Here is a 25,889-nt window from a genome sequence, read left to right on the forward strand (position 1 = left end):
GATCAGTGGCTCCTTCTATCAACACTGCAGGCTGTGGTGTAGCACTATAGTGGTGAAGGGATGAGTGCTTATATTTCTGGCAATCAGCACAGGCTTGTTTATTGGTTAAGCAGACGTGCTGGTCTGATGATCAAATCAAACCAGTGGTTGAGTAAGGTCAAATAGTGAATGGTAAAAAAAAAGTTGGAGGAAAGTTTCTAAGTTTGAATAAGCCTTATGAAATCCAAATAACGGGATATCACATTCACCACAGTAAAACTCTGACCTTGTCCGTATGAATAAAGTGTATCGCAGGTGATTCGGCTTCCATCTCCAGAGATGAGGAGCATGTGGAAGGAATAATAACACACTCCTCGAACAAAACGAAATTCTTTATCTGTGAAATATCTTTATTTATGCAATAATGATAGACTGACTGAGTCCAATAAACACAATAACATTTTGATCATCACAGGAGATCTGTACAAAATAATACACTTTGTAGCAGTGAAATCAGGTGGTTTGTCTTCAAAAGGCCAGTGTCAAAAACGCAAAAGACCAAAATAAGACCACAAAAATAAATGAATAAAATCTACTTATTTTTTCAAAAGAAGCTGTAACACAATGTTAGTTAACTTACTAAATCATACTCTATAAGTCAGAAGAATTGTTAATAAATGGCAAATTAGGTCAATACCCAATAGTTAAGTCCTGATTTGGTGAATAATAATCATTTGACAACATTAGTGAGAGGTCATCATATTTTCTCTCTTAAAGCTCTCGATAAATATACAGTATATATATTTTTACATTGTATATCCTGTTCTCTTCTTTTTTTCTGTGATATCAGGATTAATTGACTTTATTTACTGTAAAAAAAGAAGAAAAAAAAGAAAAACTGGAATTTGTATGCTTTGTCAGTTTCCATTGTAAATGAGTACACCTCTATGGTAACAGTAAGAGGTAACAAAGCCCTGCCTCACTTCAGTATTACTTACCATTAAAAACTCTTTTTAAGAAATGTAAGAACTTATTTGCAATTACCTTAACATGTGGTGGTTGAATTTATGTCCAGGAGTTCTTATTCACCTCTTATTTAGAAATAATGACTCTATTATTAGTTAAATGTACCACAAACATGACAATTGATAGCCATTAATGAACAATATCAAATAAACATGCACAGAACAATCAACATTTACGCATTAGATCGTTATTTGCCATTTACTAACGTTGTAAAAAAATGCTGCCTAGCATAAATACTTCACTCCTCCAGTGTATCATCATGGAAGGAAAATATCACTATGTGTAATACAGACTTATAAACTCACTTTGATTATCGTGTACACATGGATGGGAATGATCATTTCATTGCTTGGATAACAATGTTTCAATATTACCATTTTAAATGCAAAATGAAATGGAGTTAAGTATTTCAGTATTGTTTCTACAACATTATACAATTACCAATAATGCTAATCGGTGCACTGCAATTACAGGGGCGGTACTACAGAGAGTCATACATACTTAATAGTAATGAAATAGCTAATTACTGAAGCAGCTATGGTGTACAGGCGGTGAAAGAAAAACAAGACAGCTCCATTCTGACTGGCACGTTCCACTCAGCTTTGCAGGTTTTCAGTTAAACCAAGAGCCCCTTAGAACTCTTAAGCCCTTTTTCTTTCATAGCAGGTATAAAACCTCGTCTAAGTAATCCGCTCACACACTGCTTCAATCCAAACCTATAAAATACACGATCAGTTGTGAAAAGCCGGCAGTAGTGAGCTGCAGTGAGAACATGCTGTATGCCAACACTGGCCTCCCTGTGTCCTCTGATTCCTCTGCAGAGGCATATACTTGTCATAGCTGTCTTCATGTTCACAATAAATACAACTCTACAACAAATAAACCTAGACACTCACTCACACACATACATATATACAGTATCTAAAACATGTCAAAGCAAAATACCAATTAAATAAAATGCACTTTGTCATGTTGTAACAGTAAAACTCAATAATTTGGTCAAACAAATCAGATAAGTTTGCATGTCTACACAACATCAAATACAATTTAAGGCAAAAATCAACCTTTCAACAAATCCAACAACAAAAGGTTCAAAAACATACATTGAAAATATTTCTATTTACAATATTTCCTCATAGAAAAATATGTTTGACTTAGAGAGTTTTGAAACATGGCCACAGTAAGACTCAATTCAACCCAGAGTGCACAAGACAGCATCGGATTTCAACACAAATCTATTGGTTCCAGTGCAGCTGTAGTAAATGGATGCAAGGGCATCCCGGTGGAATTTCAACTGGCATGGGGTGTATAGTACAATATTCTGCAAGCTACTGCAACTGCTACCAAGAAACTAAACTAATGCTGCCAATGATGATAATTTGTCATTTTAAGCACGTAGAAGTTCTGATCACTTTTTACATCTGTCTATCAATCTGTAAACATTTTTTGGTCAAACCAACACTTTCCTACAAACTATTTCTGTTTAAAACTTATATTAGTTACAGTAACCAACAGGCAGCAACAGTGCACAATGTTCAGGAAAAACTAGAACTACAAATACAATAAAGTACAAATACAACTCTTTGTTTCTGAAGTGAGTACTGCAGCTAAATTGAGAACCACTGCGGTGTACTTCGATAGTGCAAATGTGACCTCAGGGGCCCGAGCCGTGCACGAGCTGACCCGGTCTGAGGCGGCTTTCCGAAGGCCTGTTCTGCTAGACTGGTTGAGGGGACGGAAGGGGGTAGTAAGCCAGCCACAACGCGAGGGAGACATCTATCAGTGGAAGTGGAATGCAGGCAGAGGCCGGTGTTTGGCGAGGTCAGCTCATTGGGGCTTCAGATCGCAGAGCTCATGTACAGATTGAACCTAATGTCACAGTGCTTCTGTGTCCAAAGGCCCACACAGAGATGATGAGTGTCGACTATTTACATGGGTGGATGGTTAGTGCAGGAGTCAGTCAACATGGCCACCTGTCAGCACAGCAGTCTGCTAATCTGTTGCCAAAGTCTCAACAGGTTCCCTCTGTCGTCCCATTTGTCATCCTCTGAAGTGTTTGTGTGTGCATGAATATGCGTGTATATCGATTATCTGTAGTACATTCTTTTGATTTTACAATTGGACACAATTTTAGCTCGACACAGACATTTGCAAAAATCATTGCCATCCCTCAGCAACTGTTTAAAGTTTCAGGCACAAAGACTAAGTGACGTAATCCGCCTAGTGGGTCAAAAAAAAAGAAGAGCCGAACAGGTGGCAAAGTGTGGAGGGCCAAGCAGGAGGTAAAGCTGAGCTGCAAGGGATACCAGCAGAGGATCCAATGTACATGTACAGTAGGTAGAGATGACACTGTCAAATGAGAGAGGAAATATTAGTGAAGCCTCTCACATTCCAGGAAAAATTAACACATTGATTAGCGCTTGCATGTTCTGCATTAGCATATTTGTTCCTACAGGCTCTCATGGTGACACAGCTCTAGTTTCCATAATTGCACAGACACTATTTCTGAATCAAGAAATGAGTGGATTTCAAGCATGGGAGAACATTGTTGTAGCTCATCAGTACTTGCATAATCATGGGCAAATTTACATTCAGTCCACCTAGGGAACTGCTGCTAATAATAGCAACTCAGGTTGCCACATGAATATTAAGTATAAAGAAAAATTGCTCATTGTTTTTTACTTTCCTGCTTTGCATCTTTCATTGTTCCTTTCTGATCTTTTTTCCTTTCTTTCTGCTCTGAGGCTTTGCACTTCTTAAAAAAAAAAATAATAATAATTCCTCTTTGACTAAAAGTGTAACATCAATAATGCATCAGGTACATCAAAGAACATTATCTAATCAAGGTGGACATTTATTGACTTTGCTGGAAGTCAACAGAGGCGAGCAAAGTCAATCTGTGTTTGCTTCAAAGCATTGCAGAGCCTCAAGCTCTTAAAGGCTGAACAGGCAACGCAGGGAAATAAAGGTACAGGGATTGTTATTCTTACGCAGGAAACAATAAAACACGACTTCCCAGGTGTTGCAGCAATTCGAAGAGGTGGATTGCCACTTTGATGCTCTTAACTAACGTCTGATCATAGGCTGAGAAAGCCTGTGCAACTGAAGGGGAAGATGTTTGCTTTGCACGACAGAAGGCCTTTTTTTTCCATTGTGCAAAAAGCGACAGGGACACAGTCAACCTTCACCACCTTATTTGATGTTTGCACATTTCATCCCTGTTTTTGTCATCCCCTTTAAAATCACGAGAATTGATTGGGTTTTCACGAAATTTGAGGGACTGCTGCATGCCATTGCTCTGCTCTGGCATTTTCTAAATTGAAGGGACACTCCACCGATTTTACACATGGAGTACTACTCAGTCTGTGAAAGGCTGTCGCATAATGTATTTTGAGGATCTTTCTAAAGTCTGAAATAACCCTGATGATCTCATCAGATTTATCTGGGCTTGTGTTTTTATAACAAAAAGTCTGTGTTACAAACTGGAGGTTAAATAATGTGGGAATGTAGGAGGCAGTGTGGGTCAAGTTACATTATCGGAATTTATAGACTCCGGTGTTTTTGGTGCTTGACCTATACTTGGGATTAAAAGTCAGGATATCTCAAACTCAATTTTTGGCTGTCTTTAATTATGTCTCTTATTTTCCCCCAACTTCGGAGTCCCTCAACTTTATGGAAGTGCTGTAAACAACTTGGTCTGTAAACTGCGATGTTTACAACAAATATATTGGGCAGTTTCTATATGCTTGACTGACTGCCTCTGTTCACTGCTTGGGAGTACAAAGGTATTGTTACTGATAAGATTGGGGGTTAAAACTAAAAACATAATAGTTTTAAGTTGTAAAAACCTGGACATATTCTTTAAATCTCCCCATATTTAAACATAAGCTCTTACATTGGCCCTGGACACTATGACCGCTTTGTTCTCCTCTTCTATCCTCCTGCAATCCTTCCATCTCTTTCTGGATGTCAGGGAGTGGTGTCTCCACGAAGTATGGAGGGCCGTCCCCATGGGCCTTGTCCGCCTCCTCCCCCGTGGTCTTTATCAGACTCCGGCTGGCTCTGGGCTCGCTCAGGCTTTGGGTTGGGTGTGCACGGCGGGTCTGGCTGTTGCACTGACATGGTCCTGCGCAGGTGGGTGCGCTTACACAAGAAGTCCGGCTTCGCTGAGAGACCAAATGAGCCCTTCCTTAGGACCATACGAACTGAAGGGGATTTCTTGGGTCTGGCTCTGTGCCCAAACTGAAGGGTGGAGAGGTGCGCTGCATAGCCCTCGCTCAGGAACTACACATACCACACAAAGAAAGGGTTAGAAAATCAGAAAGAGAGTTGTGAGAAGATTTAAGTAAATGAGAAAAACCTAGAGGAGAACCAAAACCTTCCAAGTGAAATAGGTAGAAAGAAACACCATGAAATGCTCCTGAAGACAGAGATAAAATAAATTGAACTACCTGGCACTGATTTTGGTACTTCTTCGAAGGTCTGCCAACAATATAGATCTGTGGGGGGCAGAGGCCGAGCATGTTGTAAACAGAGATGTCCTTCATGGAGCCATAAGCAGAGTTGATCTTAATGTGACACTGGTGAGAGAGGGAATAATCAGTCAGAGATGTGTGTGGCATTTCGATGCAGCACAACCCAAGGATACAACACTGAGCTCGCAAAAGAGTAATGCGGAGGACATAATTCGAGATCCCTGTAGAGCAAAGAAGAAAATGTTTCACATGCTTTCTCAGAAAGATTAACTGCCCAGACCACGTCTCACATTTCTCCTTTCAGCCATTTACTGTACATCTTCTGAGTTCCTCAGAACTTTACAATCTATAGACCCTCGTAGGGTCGATCGTAGGGTTCCTTCCGCGCGCTCGGATCTTGGTAAAACGGCCTTTTTCTTCACTGCCCCTAGCACATGGAATGCTCTGCAACAAACTCTGAGGTTAGAGGTACTCCCATCTGCTACTTTTTTTTTAACATTTGGTGTTTAATCTCTGCTCTTTAAATTGCAACTGTTTTTAGTGCTTATGTTCATTTGTCATTGCAACTGTTAATTGAAAATGAGGGAAACCTCAATGCCCTACAAGTATAAATAAAGGTTAAATAAAAAAATACCTCCTGTATGAGGTTCCTGAGGAAGATGGTCTTTTGTCGCAGGGGATCATGAACCAAGCCTTCAGAAAAAAAGATCATCCCATGGGGAAAATTGTGCTGCGAGAGCCAGGACACCACACGCTGCTTCTGCATATCAGGGCGGCCTGTGATGTAGATGATCAGATATCCCAGGTCCTGCCAATGCCTGCATGTGAATACATAGCATCAAACACACTTCGAAGTCCCTTTGATCAGTAGTGGCATTCTCACAGAGAAGTACGCGCTTTAAGCACCAGGTGTGCAAACAAGCATACACATTCACTCCTTAATGTGTGTTCTTCTAAAGCTTTTTGTCAAACTCTGGAGATGTGAATTTCATTTACACACACACACACACACACACACACACACACACACACACACACACACACACACACACACTTGGAGGCTGTCACCAGTTACCTGACGACATCAACAGCTCCGGGGCGAACCTTGGGGTCACTGCCCATGATTGACACACTAGCAGCAAAAGAGCCATCGATGCTGAAGACCACACACTCCATGCTCCGTGGCAACACAGTCAGGTAGGCCTCTGCACTAGTTTGATCGCCCCTTGGCATAGAAAAAGAGAGACAAACTGCATTTGCTAAACATGGCACGGCCCATTATACTGACCTCTATAGCTAAAAGAGGGCACAAATATAGGACTTGTGACTAATGCTCTCATTTTTCTATGTATTGCTACATCGTATTTGATAATGCAGCACTCTGAAAAGGGTAGGCTACATGGGTGCTTACTTGACCACCATTTTAATTGGATAGACTCCCAGGCTGAGCTTCTTGCTCTTGGGTATGGTATATGCCACTCTGCCGCTGCTGTTGGTCACCTCCGTGTCAAAGTGCACCCAGCGTCCAGACTGAGGTTGTGTCATTAGTAGGACATCCACCTAAAAGAGGCAGGATGGGTCAACATGTTGGGGATTAACTTACGTTTGTGATATGGGGAAAAAAAAGTATATCTGTTGCTGGGTTTCACCTTTTCTCCAGTCAGGGTGACCATGTCCAAGGGACCGTACATGAAGCGACCAACCAGAGTTTGAGGCCCATCCTCAGTGGCAATGACATCATTCACCCTGTGATTGGCAGTGACATTCTACAGTAGATAACAAGCAGGAGCATAAGAAGCACAGTTCAGTCAGGACACTCCAGTCAGAGATTTTACTGTGATGTGTAAACAGGGAACTTTATCAGGATCATAGTATCCTGGATCCATGAAATAACTGGCCTTTCAAAATAAAAGTCTGCCTGCCTCTATGGGAATTTAACATAGGGGTGTACTTACTTATGCCCCCTGTATTTTAAGGAAGAACATTTTTTTATTTACGATACATTATTCATTCACAAAGAAAATTGGTGTCCTTAAAGATTGGATTTTTCCTCATTTTTTTTAATTAAGGCATTAAGATCAATTTGCAAAAAATGATTTTTTTATTCCTCTTTTTAGTCAACTTTAGCATGGGTCTGCTAATTTGTTCACGACTATTTATGCACAATGACACATAAAGCAAACTTGCTAAAAAAGGAACTCCACGCTGTTTTCAGGTAACGTTACTGTTGACGTTCAAACAGGCCTGTGTGTGTGTTTTGAGAAATATCTTTATACTGCATTAAGGCTATATTTATTTTACTTTTATTTGTTATTTATATATTATGTTATTGCCATTACCTGTTTTCCCTGTTTTCATACATACAGAAGTTTAGTTTGCTAAATTTATCAAATTTTTTTAGTTGGATAGTGGATGTGAAAAGAAGGAAATGGTTCTTCCATAACATTGCACTTTAGATGTGTGTGCATTTCCCACACCAGGAGTCACTGATATAGTTGTATTTTATAGCGATTGATTATCTATTTAAAAAATGTTCTATGTTCTATGCAAAATGTAACATTTTCTATTAAAGAAAAGATAGAAAATAAATATTTCTGTGTGCTGTAAAGTGGTTAGAAAAAATGAAATCGGAATCGGTAAAAATCGGTATCGGCTGGCCTAACTCAAAGAAAATCGTAATAGGCCTAGAAAGTTGTAATCGGTGCATCTCTAGTGTGCAGTGGTTTATGGGATGAGTAGTTCCTTTGCTCTGAAATTAAAATATGTACACAGTCTTGTACCTTTGAATTTTTGGATGTTCTGTTCGTTTTTTCATATGTTGTATGCTTATGAGTCACGTACCACCTGGTTAGCCTAAGGCATGGTCTAAAACTCTTTATATACGGATTTTTCCAGACGTCAATGGGAGAAATGAATGGGAAATTTACTTCTGGAACCAATGGTCTCTCGGAGGAGGGGCGGGACTGTTGAGCTCTATGCCACTGTGCGCACTGTGGGACCTTCCAGAAAAGAGAGTTACTGTACTTCTGTATTAAGCTTCCTTGTCTTGTTCTTTTCTCCATACTGCACCATTCAGCGAGGACCTCCAAGTAAGCAGCAGAGAAGCACTAATCCCTAATCTTGCTGAGATGGTTGCATTTTAATAGCATATTAAAGGCACACTAATATATCATTCTCACACTCTGTTGTGGGCCACCATGACAGAAATTGTAATTCTCCTGCCGACTTCGCTGTGATTTCTGTAACCTGTACTTTATCCTGGAGAATTTTGCATGGCACCCATGCTCTTTTTCAACACCCTGCTTTCCCCACATAGTTAGACAACTCGAAAAGTGTTTTTGCCCTGAAGATAGTGTGATAAAAAATACAATTTCCAACCAACAAGCTTGCGCAGGATTTAATGTTTAAGAACAGCTGTCCCAGTTTATAAAAAACATTCTATAACACAACTCTATGAGTATACAAAAGCAACAGCAACAAAGGCCATATGATGATTCCATCTTTGTTGCAGTGGTTTTATCAGGAGCGAGAGGCTGCAATGACATTGTGGTTACCTGAAAATGCACTGCTGTTTAATGACAGCACTCACCTAAAGATAATGGAGCATCTGCACATTATAAATATTGCCAATTGCTGTTTCACCACATCGGCTAATGATAATTGATTTAAAGGATGTGACATCTGAAAGGAAGTTCAACAGTTCCAGCTGTTATCCTGCTTTAGCTTTGTCAACAACTTTTCCAGCACAAGGTCTTCCTTACTGATCCAGTGATGGCACACATGCAGAGTAAGCAAACCAAATATACACACACCTGGGCGCACACACACACACACACACACACACACACACACACACACAATACATAAAAATCAAAGCTACTGTGGAACTTGAGGAGGCCTGACAGTGTTCATACATTTTCTCGACACAGTTCACTAGGTACTCTGTGCTGTCATATGTGAAAACTACAAGCGCCTCAGTATCACCATCCGCTCACACCGAAAGTGTGGAAGGGATAAGTTGCAAAGTCAGACCACCTCCTGTGACAGAGCAGCATGTACAAGAGACAACAGCCACACTAGTGGTCCCTCTCCGGCAGTGACAAACACCTCTTACAAAGTCGATGGGAGATCAGAAATAGATGTCAAGTCTCTCTGAATAGTATCACTCTGCAGCAGATGATCTGGCTGTGCCTAGATTGAATCACATACTGAATCGTATTTAGGACGGGGCAACTCATTCAGAGAGATTCTTCGAGCACTTACATCAGAAACACATCACTGGGCCAAGGGCGAGGCATGAACAAGATGACACTGACAAAAGAAAACCTTTGCAGGCTCAAATATAGATATGTTTCCATGGTATTCCCAGTTCATAGTTCTATTTATAGCCTCATGAAAAGCAAGCCATGACTAAATTCTTGTCTTTAGAAAATGGCAGATAAAAGGAGCACTCGGTGGATAGCAATGTGACCTTGATTGTTCTACTCTGCAGGGCTCGGAAGCATCAGGTAATTGTGTGTGTCTGCCTGCTTCAGTGCATCAAGGTGAAAGTCTGGGTGTGAGTGTGAGTGTTAAAGAGATTCAGGTCACTGGCCTTTCAAACAGCACTGAAGCACTACAACTTCAGCAGTTAGTGATAACTGTATATTTAGTTTGAATGAATGCAAGGCCATAGTGGCAGAAGATTAATATCTGCTGTGTGCATTTGTGTGGGTGGGTTTATTTCTGACAATGAGAGGCACCTTAGAGACTATATACCAGGTTGTGTATTATCTGTTGTCCAGGCCAAAACGCTTTGTTAAAATATTCATGAATTCCTTTACATAAACTTTAAATATGAGCTTCTAAAAGTGATGTGATTTGCCATAAATTCACATTTCTGTTAGAACAAACTGGCGCAAAAGTATATTTATACGAAATGAAGCACAAATAATTCATTACCCTTAGTTTGACATGTGTCCTGCGTCTGAGCCATTTTTCTCGTGGGCTGGAGGAAGAGAACGGAGCAGAGCCCAACTTGTCCGCTTCCTGGGTCTTCACACAGTCACATCGCATGAGCTGTCAATAAACACAGGCATTACAGAGCAGCCATTTCCACACACAAGCCTTTGAAAACACATCCTTCCGTTAAGCAGACATAACAGGTTTCCCTGTCAGTAATAGTCTCACCCAGGGTTTCTGCAGGTTTCACCAAGTCAAATTTAAGACATTTTAAGACCATTATAAATTAAATTTAAGACCTATATCACAACTTTTTAACCCTGCTCACTTTATTGCACATTTACAAATTATGACATAATAATAATAATAATAATAATAATAATAATAATAATAATAATAATAATAATAATGACATGGAAGGTTTGGCATCAGGAGCCTTGGATTTAAAGCTTTAAAGCAGAGTTATGTTTAGGGATCTTAGATCATGATTCTGATCATGATTCTCAGGGCAGATTTGAAACTTGAATAAAATTACTACTTGAAAGAAGCTATGCATATTATTCTTGACTCTTGGACGTAGAAAAGCTCCTTGTTTCATAACATTGGAAGCCATTATCTTACATACTGAGCTTGGACTGTGAGAAAAGTAAATGATTCAGCTTCAACAAATAATTTGTTGTGCAGCCCTTATAATTCCAAGCTGGTCCTTTACTATGACGCAGCATTGAGTGGAGCTGAAAACCACTGAACCAAAATAAAGATCTTTGGGTCTATTAGCTTCCTGATGGCGTCGATAGCACTTCTTTATTCCTGTGTGCTCTGCTTATTCCCCTCACGTTTTCTCACAAAGACGACATGCTGCAGCAGATAGTAGCAGGGTGAAAAAAATCGTTCTTTTCTTCTCTGGAAACTCTGCTTTCTAATGATTAAGTTCAAAGACTACACTTGTCTTGTTTATTTATTCCTTTTTGTCCCTGTTCTTTCTCACTGCCTGAGGATTCAGAGAACACGCTCAGGCTCTCAAGACTCTTCTGGTCAAAGGTTGGGTTCTAAAGTTGATGAAAGAGGTATGGAAATGCCTGGACACTTAACTGAAGAACACATTTGTAAACCTTTAAAATCCTAACCACTTTTGCAAAGTCTAATCACACCCATTTACATACAGCAGCATAAACTAGCCATATATTCAATGGTGTTTTATGAAATGGCTCCCACTTTCCTGAGGCTCAGCTGTAAGGAGAAGATGAATCCTAAACATCTTCGTACAAGACAAAGTGTGCCGACTGTTGATAGTGATCCTTCCCGTCATTTTGCAGACTATCGCACAATCCCCACAATCTTGAAAAATGGGTCTTTATACCATCTAGTGTGTTGTGAACTGTAGATCCATGTCATGACTCAGGACTGGATTATAGCTCAACATACACATACAATATTTATGGTTAAAATGTTTGGGTAAATCTCTCTAAAAATTGCTTATTTGTTATTGCTGGCTATTTCCTTCGCCATAAAGTGGTGTTGATGACATTACTGGCTTGTGGTTCTGGGTATAACATATCCATAACATATCCTCTGCCCACTGCCTCCACTTTTTACCATTACTGTACATCTTTCTTGTAGGTGGTTTTGTTATGATATATAGTATCATAGAGTTTGGAGTCTTGCATTGCCAGACCTTCCTCCACAGCACTGCGAAGGAAGGTCTGTCTAGTCCACACAGCATTCCTGGATGGGAGAAAAACATGCTCTGGTTTATTGGCATTTCTTTAAACCAATCACAATCGTCTTGGGCAGTGCTAAGCTCCGGACGGAGCCACAGTGCCTCAGCTAAATAGTTGGTGGAACATGTGTACGTTCAAAAGTAGTTTTAGTCGTGCAACAGAAAACTCAGATTGGACAGAAGTCTAGCTAGCTGTCTGGATTTACCCTGCAGAGATCTGAGGAACAGTTAACCATTGTCCTCACAAATCCACCGGAGGTTAGAACACCAACACAGAGACAGAGGAAGGTAACATCAGGCCCAAAATGAAAGACATCCGTAGGACTTTCCGGTGGCACCTGAACAAGCGATGCTTGCGTAAGGCACGCAGCATCAAAGACTGTTCTCACCCCAACCACAGTCTGTTCACCCCATTCCTCTCTGGGAAGGCGTTACAGGTCTCTCCACACCCGAACCAGCAGGTTCAGAAGAAGCTTTTTTCCTGCGGCTGTCACCCTACTGAACTCTAGCTCTGCATCCCGGTGACAACCAACCAACTAAGCTCCCAAACCCCCCTATCCCACCCATAGTGTCCTATTTATTTATTCACAAATGTACATACTGTATCTACACTTATACATAGCCATATTCTACTGCTCTTCATACTATTCATCCTGCACATGGGTAACACTTATTCGCACTACTCTTATCATGTTACTGTTGGTCTTTGGTGTCTCCTCCCAGGCAGCGCGGCAATGGTTATGTTTAGGGTTAAGGTTAGGATTAGCTGCCTGGAAGGTGCCGTTGGAGGCAAAAAAAACTGCATTTCGTTGTCTTTGTACTTGTACTCTGCAGAATGACAATAAAGTTGACTCTAATCTAAAAAACAAACCCGGAAGTGGAACGTCGTCGATATAGACTATACAGTTTGAAACATTTCACCATATATCTCACAAAGAGCTAAATGGACGATGTTGTGACAGCAAGTGGCTTCCTGCTGCTCTCATTTGGTTATACCGACATGTCATGTCAAAACAACCCCGAAGGCTGTGGACTTGGAGACATTTGCATTAGACACGGTGCATATGCTAACTCATGGCCTCAAGAGTCTGGAGATGTGCCATACTTTGTCACTTTGTTTCATCTAGTCCCAGAGCAATGTGCTTAGAGAACCTCTCCACATTTGATCCGACGGTCTTTTGTAATTCCAGCCAGCAATTTCAGAAACTGTGATTCACACAGCTACTACTTTTCCCTGCAATGGGCTTTGTTTTGTTATGTACTTTATGCTAGTTGCCTACCGCTGTTGACAATAAAGTATGCTAATTATGCACAGAGTAAGTCTTTAATGGTTTTGGTATGCTAATTAAATGTATTTTTAGTATTTTATTTTATATTACTGAGACAATACCTTCCCCAGTCTGTTAAACTTGCTGGGGAAACAAACAATAGGCTGTCAATGAGGCTTTCCCACCTGCCGGAGAACAAAGGCTGCTACATCAGTGGACTCCCAGTAGGATGCATGGAAAAGGTGAGGCAGAGCCACTGTTGGGAAGGCAGTCAGCACATCAGGGCAGTACAAAGCATAATCCAGCCTTTTGGAGCCCCACCAGCTACCGGAAACTGAAACGCACACACATATGCAAGAATAGACATGTGAAAATCTGGTCAGTTTAAGAGCTGTGAAACCTCACAAACCCGAATTCATCTACAGCAGATAATTAAGGATAAATAAGACAGGGCAGTGCAGCTTCTCAGTCTTTCTCCTTCCCTCCCTCCTACTCACTGTTCGCGATAGTGTTTCCCAGCTGGCCCATGGAGCAAATCGACATTTCACTTTCCACACTGGTTACGCTGGCTCTACGACCTCCCTCTTCTCCTCCTCCTCCTCCTCCTCCTTCACCCTTTGTCTCAAAGGACATCTGTGAAGCTGGACCTTTAGGAGACTGCTCACCTTCCAAAAACACATTTGAATGGCCTTGGATACTCTCCGCTAGGGAGGGTGAGAAGAGGAGCGAAGGAGAAACGACAAGGACAAACAGAGAGGGAAGAGGAAAGGAAATTCTTTGATCACACAACAATTGACTGGCCTCAATCTTTAAATCAATGCTGGTATTTTGCCTAATGAGATAGTGCCTTGCTGCGTATCCACTTGCTTTGTGCTTTATTAAGGAAAACCAAAGACAAGCACTAAGAACAATGACAAAAACGGCTTCTACACTTCATGGGATTAAAAAAATCAAGTATTGACTTTGGAAGACCCAAAAACGTTTTCCCTGGAGACCTGTTTTCACCAGACATCATGTGTCTACTTGTTATTCTCTAAGACGCAGAGCCTAGAAGGAACATATTTCATCAATAATTTAATCCTTACAGAGACAAGTGTCCAGTTCAGCAGCACATTTATCTTAAACCCTACAATACATCTTGGGGACAAAAGGAGACTCACACTGAATGTCATGCACTTCCACCAAACGGCGTAGCCAAACAAAGCTGAACAACTTTCTTAGAGAACACTCACACAGTGTTTTCCTCTTCTTACCTGTATTATGAAACTCACTATGTTTTTCCAGCCAGACTCTGGAGAGTGCTCACGTCTGAATGAGCTTCGACTCCACCGCTGCCCTACACATTGTTCTCCAGATGAAATGTTGACCTTGGTGACAACCTACAAACCAATCTAATCTATACAGTATATTTGTATGTGTGTTACAAGCCAAGACTCACCCTCTCATGCCCAGACATGAAGGATAATCAGATGTGGTTAATAAACACGATATAATCTGACACACACTGTGTTTGTATCAACAATGCTAGATTGGATGGTTTTCTGTCTAGTGGTTCTGCTTTTGAGGGGCAGAAAATATATTGTTGGTATGGCATTCCTCAGCCTAATTTACATTTACTAGTACAGTGCCCATTGAAAATGTGCCTGTTTGGAAGGGGCTGATTGCTTGTCCTGTGGTATTGCTGCTTGTAGAATTCTTTAAAAGCAAATTGTACCCCAAAATTACTTACAGAAGGACCCCAAACCACTTAAAATGCAACTCCACCGTATAGCCTGCTACTGACTTACAGTGTCGGCTACGTCTACATCAGAGGAAGACATTGTGCTACTACATTTACCTGACAGAGAGCAGGGTCATATTCAGAATGTAATCACAAATTAAAGCTGCAAGCAGCATTGGACAGGCCCTCGCACCTCCTTGCGCGTCGGGGTTACTGGCGGACACCGCTCCATGCACCTGTGCATTTGCACGACCGTCCGAAATCTCTAGGAGGAGTTTGTAAAAGTACGACATGTGGAAATGATCAAATCAATCAATGACCAAAATCACACAAATTTCGAACTTTCAATTCAAAATGGCGGACTTCCTGTTGCATTAAGGGTATGGCTCTAATGAGCTTTTTGTATGTCTTGACATGCTACATATGTGTACTACATTTTGTTAGTCTACTTGAAACGTACTGCAGGGGTTTTTGTAGGGGGCGCTAGTGAGCCATTTTTGTGCGCCTATTCCCGAAACCCTTAAAATACGTAAGTTTTCACCAGGCTTGATGCGACCGCCAATTTTGCTGAGTTTTTGAGTATGTTAAAGGAGAACTCCGGGCAATTTTTACGTTAATCTTGATCACTATAAATTTATGAGTACTGTCGATGGCAAAAAAAACTAACAGAATTGGTCCTAGCAAACTGAAGAATTAAGAATTAAGAAGAAATGGAGAATAAGGCGGCAAAAGAAAAAGGCCCTTACAGGGAGAAACTGATAGGAACAATCATCTCTGAAACTGGTCCAATATAAATCAGTTAGCGTCCACTAAAAGTTCTGTTTTTGCCGCTGAAAGACTCAGATTATTATTCTAAGTGTCAAACAACATTATGGGACAGAGATAGACCTTTTAGTTAAAGAGTAAGATCCTTTTAGTTTAACATGAAACAGCCCCGAAATCTCCATCACCAAACCCACCAGACTCCATGTAAATAATCAGTGCTTTTATCATAAAAAAATAAAACTTCAAAAAAGCCATCTTGGTTCATCTTTCCACTGTTCCAACAATCACCACTCTGGTTTGGTTGAAATAAACCCTTAATTCACCCATTTACATGTGGAAATATGCTGTGGAAGTTACTAAACACTAGATGGAATCTGGTAAGGATAGGGATTTTTTGTTTCTTAGTTAGGTACTTGGAGGAATTGTGCAATAATGACAGATTCACACATTTTTCTTTTGTTTACAGTAAATAAATAATTACAAATCTTAAAATCAAGTTCATAAAGTAACTTTCTTTGCATTCATTTGATTCCCAATCAAGATCCACTGGTAAGAATGGCTTTCCATTGTTAATATGGACTTAAAAACTGTTCTGAAAAGCAAAATAATAGAATTTTAATCTGCGAGTGATAAAATATGCGATTAATCGCGATTAACTATAGAACTTCAGCGATTAATCGCGATTAAAAAAAATTAATCATTTGACAGCCCTAATTTCAAGACAACGCATGCTAACTTTGATGCTACTTTGCAACGAACGGCATCGTTACGAGTGGCATGGATATTGGGAAAAAAGAAACTTTTGCACTTTTTCTTCTGACAATGTTTGGCTCAATATACACTTGTGAGTCGTCATTCTCACACATGAATGCCATTAAAACTCACAATCACATATCCCTCACTGACCAGCATCTGCAACACTGCTTGTGCATTGCCCTGACAACATATACACCTAACTTCACTGCTCTGCACTGCAAGTCAAAAAAATGCCATTTCTCTCATTAGATGGCAAATGTTGGCAAACTACATGCAAGGTAACAGGCATAACTAGTCAAGCAAGGAATGACGATTGAGTTTTGAACAGCAGGACGCAATTAACATGTTATTCACCCCATATTGTGCACTTAATGTTTTTCTTGATGCTGATCTCTCTGATCAACGTCAAGCAATGAGAGTATGGTAGGATGGGCTTCAGGACTCGTATCTCTAACACGGCGACCACCTGAATTGTGATGTGCTCCTAAACCGAATTTAAGGTTTGCACAATCTCCCCCCTGTATCCTATACCTAACTCGATAGGTGGGACGCCCCTACTCCGGAGCAATATAAACCCAATATAATTTGCAATAACAGCTGATATCTCAACAAATTATTTATTGATTGACCCTTTAAAATGTTGTAAATCAAACCTAGTCCGATTACATTTGACTAGTTTCAACTCTGCTATTGCAGGAATTACTCCCCAAAACACATAAAACCAAATAAGGTTCAATGTGACAGAAAAAAAAATACTTTTCAAAAAAAATGTTTCTCACTGTAGACAATCCCTAACTGTTTTTAACAGATACTCCACAGAGAAAAATAAACACCAGCTTGCAGTCAACAAAACCCAAAGCAGTTTTAGTAAATTATTGACAGTTTAACAGAACATGCTAATTATCCTTAAATGTTCAGCAATCAATAAGTTCAACCAGAATCACTTTTGTTTACACTCACTGTCCCTCCAAAGGTGCAGATTTGAGTCGGCTGAAAATTGCTCCTCGAGTCTATGACAGCAGAAGTATATTGTCCGTAACAGTATTACAGCCTTAGCTGCTGATTCTCCCAGTCCACGGTCAAAGTAGGAAAAAATAAACCATACCATAGCCATACCTCAGTCTCTGGTGTAAAGTAATGAACGAAAATCCGTGACGACAGAATATTCAGAACGGTGTGCTGCAGATAAAATCAGGGTGAATCGCTGAGATGGCATCTGGATGGCAGGGAATCCTAACTTCGATATTCACTCACAGGATAATGTTCTCTAAGTTGCAGGTGCGGGTCTGTGTTAAGGCGAGGTTGCTCTTCAACTCCTTCCAGTCGCGAAAACTCTCCTTTAGAGCTTAACTAAACTTAAAATTAGACGACACTCCTTTCCCAACTCTAACCCTTTTACCATCAAGGCCACACGGAGGGCGGCTAACATCAAAAGACTCCGTCGCTATTGCTAATAGCTTCGCCAACCTTTGTTCAGCTGAGGAAATGTGTCCTAGTCGACGCGAAAAGATTCGGCCCTTACTTAAAGCTTAGCAACTCCGATTTGTTGTCCGTCCATCACACAATAATTTGGTTCTTTTTTATTCCGTTCAAGCAAGAGTGGGGCTCTCCAGTAAACTTCGGCGTACCTTCCTTTACGCCCCCACTAGTGGTGGTGGTATCGATCCAAATATTGATAATATCGATATCAATGTTTGTATTGATATTGATCAATAATAGTGTAATGAGATTGATACTTTAGTTTTAGTTTCTCTCCAGTTGCGGTTTCATCAGAGAGGCGACCTGGCTGTCTGTGTCTGTGCAGAACAGGCACATTTTGCTCCTCCTCCCCCGTCTTGTGATTTGATGTTGTATCGTCACGTGACTCAGCGGCACCAGGCAAACAAGCAGCTAGGCCCGGCAGCGACCAGCAGCGCATGCACGCATGCACACACACACACACACACACACACACACACACACACACACAGAGGAGCGCCAAGCTGTATAATTTGTAAAACGTCCATAAGATACAGTGGTTACACAACACATTTATACAAGCATATGAAAATGCTGTCCTGGGTTTTATCTTATTAATAATCCAAAGGAAAAATCACAAAACCACTTAAAGGTCATGAAAATTCATTCAGATTTAACAATTTGATGATGCATCCACCGTAATTATTAAAAAGTATCGGTATCGTATCGGTATTGGCGATACTGGCCCTGCATTTACTTGGTATCAGATCGATACTAAATTTGGCAGTATCGCACACCACTAGCCCCCACAACTCCACACTTTTCTTCTCTTTTTCACCCCACCACCCTCACACCGGATAGGCTATCTTGACCTTAACTATTTACTCCTGATAGGGTGATACGGGTGATACACCTGTCACAAGTGATGTGGGGCATTAACTATATGTACCGTTACATTGGTCTCTGGGTGCTGGAGATGCTACAGCTCACAGCAACTTAATACTTAATACTTATCTAGTGTTGGCAAATGGCTTTTTATTAAGTTTCCTCTTAGCAAAATAATAATAGATACTGAAAAGTGTATGGCCTTTTTTTCGCCAACCTTATTCCACACAACAGTCACAATGTTCCTTTCAGCTATCCACTTGGGCTCCAGGAAAGGAAAGAAACGTTAGTTTTATATATCCAGCAATCATGTAGCCAACGCTGGAAGCAGGAAGAGAGTCAAAGGCGGTGCAGGCCTAAAGCATTCTTCATGTGGCTTCTGCATGTGACGTGCAGGTTACCTTCCCCCCAAACACAGAAACACACACATGTAGGCTACATACAGTTTACAGATATATCTCACTGTATTAGATAGATTTAAATAAAAAATATTGCTTTGGTATTTAGCATACAAGGAAAAACACTGCATCATTTCTTTACTTTAGTGTACAGGTTCAAATTAATTGGATTTAATCCCAGTGTTAGACATACAGTACGTGACTTTTACGTTAATGTTCCTTATGCCTTTATAAAAGCATGACAGCACACAGCGGTGAGGTATAAAAATGTTATAATAGCGAGAAAGACTTTTATGTTCTCTCACAGACTGCATCGCTGATGGATTTTAAAACTTATTTTGCCATTAATGACCATCCTGAGTGCGAGAGACGCTCCTCACTGGTACATTTCCACATCAATTTCATCATTTAACGTTATTAGAGAGCAAATTCTGCTGCCTGTTCTAAAACAACTGAGAGTGCCCTGGCTTTGATTGACAGGACGTTAAGTTGGATTGATTTGTCCACGCAGGTGTCATGAATGAACATTGGGGCTGAAGGAAGAAATAGTGACAGAAAAAAAGGTTTTTTGTTTACTTTGACTTTTTACAAAACAGCGATATTGTAAAGTACAGCTAAAAAAGTTATCAATTCATTATAATAATAATAATAATATAATTTATATTGCAAGAATGCAAAAAAATGTGCCAGTTCAAGCCTCTCAAATTCAAATATTTGCTGTTTTACATTATTACAAATGGAAAACTTGTTTTGGATTGTCGGTTGGTCAAAACAATAAATGTGAAGTAGAGGTGCAACGATTAGCCGATTAATTGATAAGTTGATCGACTAACTATTTAAATAATCAATTTATTGTTTAAGTAATTTTTGTAGTAAAACCATTCGATGGTTCCAGTTTCTAATGTTTACTGCTTTCTTTTGTCTTAACATACAGTAACTGGGTATCTTTGGGTTTTTGGCACTTTGGACGTCACTATAGGAAATTGAGATAGGAATTTTTACCTCTTTTTTTATTTATAGACCAAGCAATGAATCTGAAAACTAATCTGCATTTAATCGATTTAAAAAAAAAATACTATCTATATTAAGTTTGTAATAGTTAAAAAAACAAAACAATGGTGGAAGGCATGATAGTAAATAAAAACAATTAGTTGCAGCCCTATGGGAACCACCTTGGGCTCTGGAAAATTATGATTGGTTTAATATAATTTCCTGACATTTTAGAAAGTAAAACATTACTGTAATTAATACATCATAGAAGTAATTGACAGAAACGTATTTGCAATTATTTGAAATCTGACAGCATTCCTTGATTTAAATCTTTAAATTCTTACAGATTTTAGGTTGTGAAATATCTAAGCAGATTTTTATAAGGCCAGGCAGGTGTTCTCGCTCTCTCTTCCCCCCCCCCCCACACACACACACACAATCAGGTGTGGTTAATAACTCTGTGCCAAAATCACCTAGACCTTGGACCATTATGATGACAACTGAATGTCACACAAAACCCAATACATATTCTCTAATCAAAATGTTGTGACAGGGCCATTGTATGTACTGTTTGCAGTGATTTGAGCAATTATACATACTCTGAGATTTCCAAGTAAGGGAAGAGAATGCATGCTCACAAACACACTGCAATCTGTTATCAATAATGAGCCCTGCCAACACCTAAGTGGGGCCTTATTCGCTTTCAGTCTCTGGAACATTAGCACAGCTCTGTCTTTCTTTCACAGCACAATAAGCAGAGAGAGACAGTGAGGGAGGGAGTGATTGTTCTGATGTGTGCAGATGAAGAAGCAGAGAGAGAGAGAGAGAGAGAGAGAGAGAGGAGCATCAAAAATCTGCAAGGGCTAGCAGTAAAGACGAGACAAAGGCAGACACCAAGGCAATAAAAAGGCGATCACAAATGTGAAAGTGTGTTTGTAAATCAGAGAACAAAAAACTAAAGTTAAAAAATAGATACAGTGCACACACCAAGACCATTATAAATGACCAGTAGGGAAACCAAAAGATTAGGATTTAAACACGAGGCAGGGGAGAGTGAAACATCTGATGACAGAGGTAAAAGAAAAGATCAAGCAGAGGATTCACAAGGTGAGGGAGGATGATTGCAATGTTGCCTTGAAACATCTCTGGGACTTAAAGAGATGGAGACTTTTAACTCCGCTCCCTCCCCTCCAGTTCTTGCCACGCTCTCTGCCTGCACACACTAGCCTATCCTATTAGCAATTTTCATGGCGAGAAAAAGATACAGCATCATATTGACATTAAAGTTCCATTAGCCATGTGATCAATACTGATAAAATGACTATAATTCCATGTGCATTTGTTGTCTTGGATGATCATATTTCCCATTGGACCATAGCTGGAATCATTAGAAAGAGGGCTCGTTCTCTCTACATCAGCAGCATTCATCATAATGAAAGCTCCACTGTAGACGGGTGTGGATGTCAAAGTCATACCCACAAGAGCCTGATTTGATTGGCTCTACCTTCATAACAACTAATTACCATATTACAGAGCAGGAAATGGGTGATGTGTGCCAATGTTTCTTCTGTGTGTCTGTGTGAGCGAGTGTGTCTCTCCATGTGCACCTGTCGTTGGTTTTTAATTTAACACATAATTGGACAGCCTCCAAGCCCGATCAATGGAACAAGGATGCAAACCCATAATTAAAACCCGCTATAGCTGCAAGCCTATACGCTGTGTGTCTGCCTTTACACTCCATCACCTTTATCTGCACCACTGGCTCTTAGAGGCATCAAGCATCCCACTGGTGCCTGGCTGAACATGATTAAATTAATAAATCACAGCTTGGGCATCCAGTTTACACGGGTAAAAAGACTGGGTTATTTAATATCATGGGTCAGACGGTTCACACCAGCCAAACACCCCGATTACTCAACAAACAAATCCAACTTGTGAAGAATGGTTTAATGATTTTGATTGAGTGAGTGAGTGAGTGAGTGAGTGAATGAGTGATTGATTGATCATTTTAAATAGTGATTGTCTGCTTTGAGTTATACATATTTCTTATGATTAGGTGTTGAGTAAGAGAATAAATAGAATTTATCAAAGCCTTGCTGCAACCCACAGAGCCTGATCTTCTGATCTGAGTTCGTGCTCGCAGGCTGTTAGCTCAAGAGCTCAGTCCTTAGCCTGCTTTCTCTCAGTGAGGTAGTTGGATGAAGGGGCAGGGGAACCAGGCGATACGTCATCACTGCTGTTTAGAGCGAGTCTCTATGTCCCAAAAGTGGGCTAAAACATGCTTCAAATAAATCAGGGGCTCATTATGGACTCGGTCTCTCCAAGTAGGCCCTCGAGGGGGATTACAGTAGTACAGTGCCATTACTAGCAGACTCACATATTGTGCCGGATCCTCAGAGAGCGGTGGCAGGCTAAAGGTACTGCACCACAAGAAGATGAAGTATAATTACTTCAAACTTCAGGCTTTGGGGGCAGAATTTAGCTCTGACTCTGCTGTACAAGCTCACACACACGGGATCCAGGCTCTGTGTGCACATGTGTACATTCACATTACTAAGTCATAGAATCTCTCTGCTGCTGTAATCTGGTCCCACTAACAGAATTCCTTGAAGATTTCACGCCAGCTTTGAAATGCAAAATCTGTTAGGTAATTAATACGGCAATACAATTATACCAGAAAATAGATGAACCAATGAAATATTCAAGACAAGCTGCTCTTGCATCTCCCAATGCTCATGAATTGAATCACATATCCTACCTATTAGCAAAGAGCGTCCATCTCCTAGAGGGTAGCGCTGATAGCGCGGCACAGCATATGGTGGCAACTTGTGGAAGAGAGGCTGCAGCAGCGGCTCCAGTCTGGAGGCTGAAGGGTCCGAAGGGTAAAACAGGTTGAAAATCTGAGAGCAGGCTGGATGCAGCTGACTCACTGAGGGTCAGAAAACACAATGGATAGGCAAAGCCATTAGGAACAGGATTATATATATATATATATATATATATATATATAAAGTATAACATTTCAAGCTGAAAATCTGTTCAAAACTAATCTGATCATTTTAAAAACGATTATTTTCAAAGAAAAAAAAAAAACAATCCAGCTACTGTATGTAGCTGTACTGCAGTCACATTTCAATCAGTCAAACTTGATATGTAGTGCACCTTTTGTACAGGTTAGTGCAGTTAAGTGCTTTACAGCCAAGTGAGCCACTTATAATAAGACAGTATAAATAGAAAGTAAAACAAATAGATAAAAACATCTGTGAGTGCTTGTGCACATACTGCACTTGTGTAGAGGTGTGGACGTGGCACATTGCATTCCCCGATATACGTTACATGTGTTTGAGTCTTACCCTGGACAGCAGGCAGCACAGTGCGTCTCATGGCCAGCACAAGGCCCAGCGGACAGCCCAACAGGAAGCAGTCTGACACTTCAAAGTCAAATTGACCGGGATTCAACATCAGACTGGTGCTACTGCCTCCACGCACCTCCACATTGTCCTTCATCAAACTGGGGACACAAAATGTAGAATGGTATCTGTCTGTCGCCATGGCCTACCTGCCAAATGTGCGGTCCTTCACTCTTTGGATGCTTGCTCTGACATACATTCCCTATCCTCAAACTCAATGGTTACTGTGAGCCACTACTGGCCAATAAATAGATAGGAAGGAGGCATATGAGGATTTTGTGAGAGTGGTTTATTCAGCAATAACGTAGTAATGCAGATTTACTTTGAGTAGTTTTTTGGAAACATTTGATATTGTTCATCACTGTTGAAGTAAATAAGTAAAAAGTAAAAGCCAGTAAATGTGGCTTATTTTTTTAATGGCACTTTACAGTTATGTTTTTATAAATAACAGGGGTAATCTGAAATTCTAAAAGTCAATAATGTGCATGTTGACATTGGGAAGGTAAAAGGCTCAGTCCTGACACAGAGGAGTCAGTGATGCTTTTGCTTTGTTAATATTCAATCGTAGGCTGGATAGTTCTAACACTCTGGGGTTATTGTCGGCACCGGGCCTTTATGACTCAGCCTGAGCAGCTCTTCGCTCAGCCTTCACAGGCTGCATCATGTTTATAGCTGTTTAAACAGCAGAGCAAGTCTCAGCCCCAAAGAGCTCTCACTGCTCTCCAGCGAGCCAACATTTCCCTATTAAAAGCCCTGCATGGGGAGAAAGGATTAGCCAACAGTCTCCAGCAATCTTTAAAAGCCAAATCAATAGTGCTTTGATTGCCTCCGCTTCCATTTTGTTTTTTGTCTTCTCTCGTAATGTGTCCATTCCTTCACTTCTTCCTACCATGCCATTAGGAAACTGTCAGTCTGTCTGCCAACATTAACTACTGCTGCAAAATATCCTCATAGGAAGTAACTTCCTCCAAACTCCAAGAAAATACTAGTATCTATGTGGCTAAAGAGACAGTGACGCATTGGGGCATTAAAAGACATTAAAATTCATTCTTCATTCTTAGCAAGTGCACTTTTCATTCAGCAGCACATACAACATTTCCTGTTGGCGCAGAAGGTTAAGTGTTATTTTTGCAGCCTGGATGGGCTACATTTCTCTTTTAGCAGCTATAGAATAGCACTTGTAATTTAACTGCAGATTGTAACCAATATGTTAAATAAATATGACAAATAAATATTACATTGGCTCACTGTTAGTAAATGGTTGACATAGTTTTATGAGCGATAATGGGCAATGAACACATGATGTGTATCAAAAATGCCCAGCTCTTTACTGAGCGCAGCAAATAGATCTGATGCTGATGCCTACCTATCAAACTGAAGCATGGCAAATAGATTTCCTTATGGGCATTAGCCTTTCAGTACCTATAACTGCACATAATCCTTTTTTCTAAGCACTTTAGACTAAATTAGAAAATGCATTTCCTGCAGAAAATGCGTGGGAATGCTGGATAGCTGAATTGCTAAAGCTATACTGGATGAATAGCTTAAATCCGTAAGAAGAAGTTGAAGTAGTGATAATAGTTATTAGTTATAATAGCACACACAAGCAGGACTGAGACGCAGCAGAAGAATGGCAGAGAGGAAGAGGAGCGCCAAGCCAGCACTAAATGTTAAACAGGGCAGCGAATGGAGGAAGATGTGGAACGCTTGTCATTTGGAAGCTCACCGAGCCAAAAGTCAAAAGTCATATCGCAGAACCGAGCAAATTGGTTGAAACTAGACAAAAATACCTACGTTTTGATGTATAATTTGTGCATGACAAGTAAAAATTGTGGGTGAGAGCAATTTATAGAGAAGGAACTAAGATAATTTTTTCTTCACACTAATTGATGACATCATCACTCTAAGCAGCCCAATGCACACTCATTAGAAACTCAGAAAAATCCTGTAATGATCACTAAACTTAAACAGCTTTTTCACAAAAACTGTAAAAGATATCAAAACACTGAGCACACCCCGAATACCTGAATATTTTGTGAACGGTTTAAAGTTTGAATCACTTCTGTAGGTGAAAGAATGCAGGAGGAGATACATTTTG

The 25,889-nt window shown here is 40.3% G+C and overlaps 1 protein-coding gene across 1 annotated transcript in view; it reads right to left on the reverse strand.

The window, feature by feature from the left end:
* Nucleotides 1–382: 382 nt before the first annotated feature.
* Nucleotides 383–25,889, reverse strand: part of LOC144514117 (membrane-associated phosphatidylinositol transfer protein 3-like) — a 106,161-nt gene continuing 80,654 nt past the window's right edge. Inside the window, exons 9-20 of the mRNA XM_078245313.1 lie at nt 23,735–23,892; nt 23,140–23,310; nt 13,907–14,113; nt 13,595–13,743; nt 10,422–10,538; nt 7,130–7,246; nt 6,892–7,040; nt 6,556–6,705; nt 6,115–6,298; nt 5,457–5,585; nt 4,901–5,289; nt 383–3,354 (exon numbers count right to left, since the gene is read on the reverse strand). Coding sequence (XP_078101439.1) covers nt 4,975–5,289; nt 5,457–5,585; nt 6,115–6,298; nt 6,556–6,705; nt 6,892–7,040; nt 7,130–7,246; nt 10,422–10,538; nt 13,595–13,743; nt 13,907–14,113; nt 23,140–23,310; nt 23,735–23,892 — 1,846 coding nt within the window. The 3' untranslated portion in view covers nt 383–3,354; nt 4,901–4,974. The remainder of the gene's footprint in view (nt 3,355–4,900; nt 5,290–5,456; nt 5,586–6,114; nt 6,299–6,555; nt 6,706–6,891; nt 7,041–7,129; nt 7,247–10,421; nt 10,539–13,594; nt 13,744–13,906; nt 14,114–23,139; nt 23,311–23,734; nt 23,893–25,889) is intronic.

The sequence above is a fragment of the Sander vitreus genome, chromosome 3 (genome assembly GCF_031162955.1).
Source record: "Sander vitreus isolate 19-12246 chromosome 3, sanVit1, whole genome shotgun sequence".
NCBI lineage: Eukaryota > Metazoa > Chordata > Actinopteri > Perciformes > Percidae > Sander > Sander vitreus.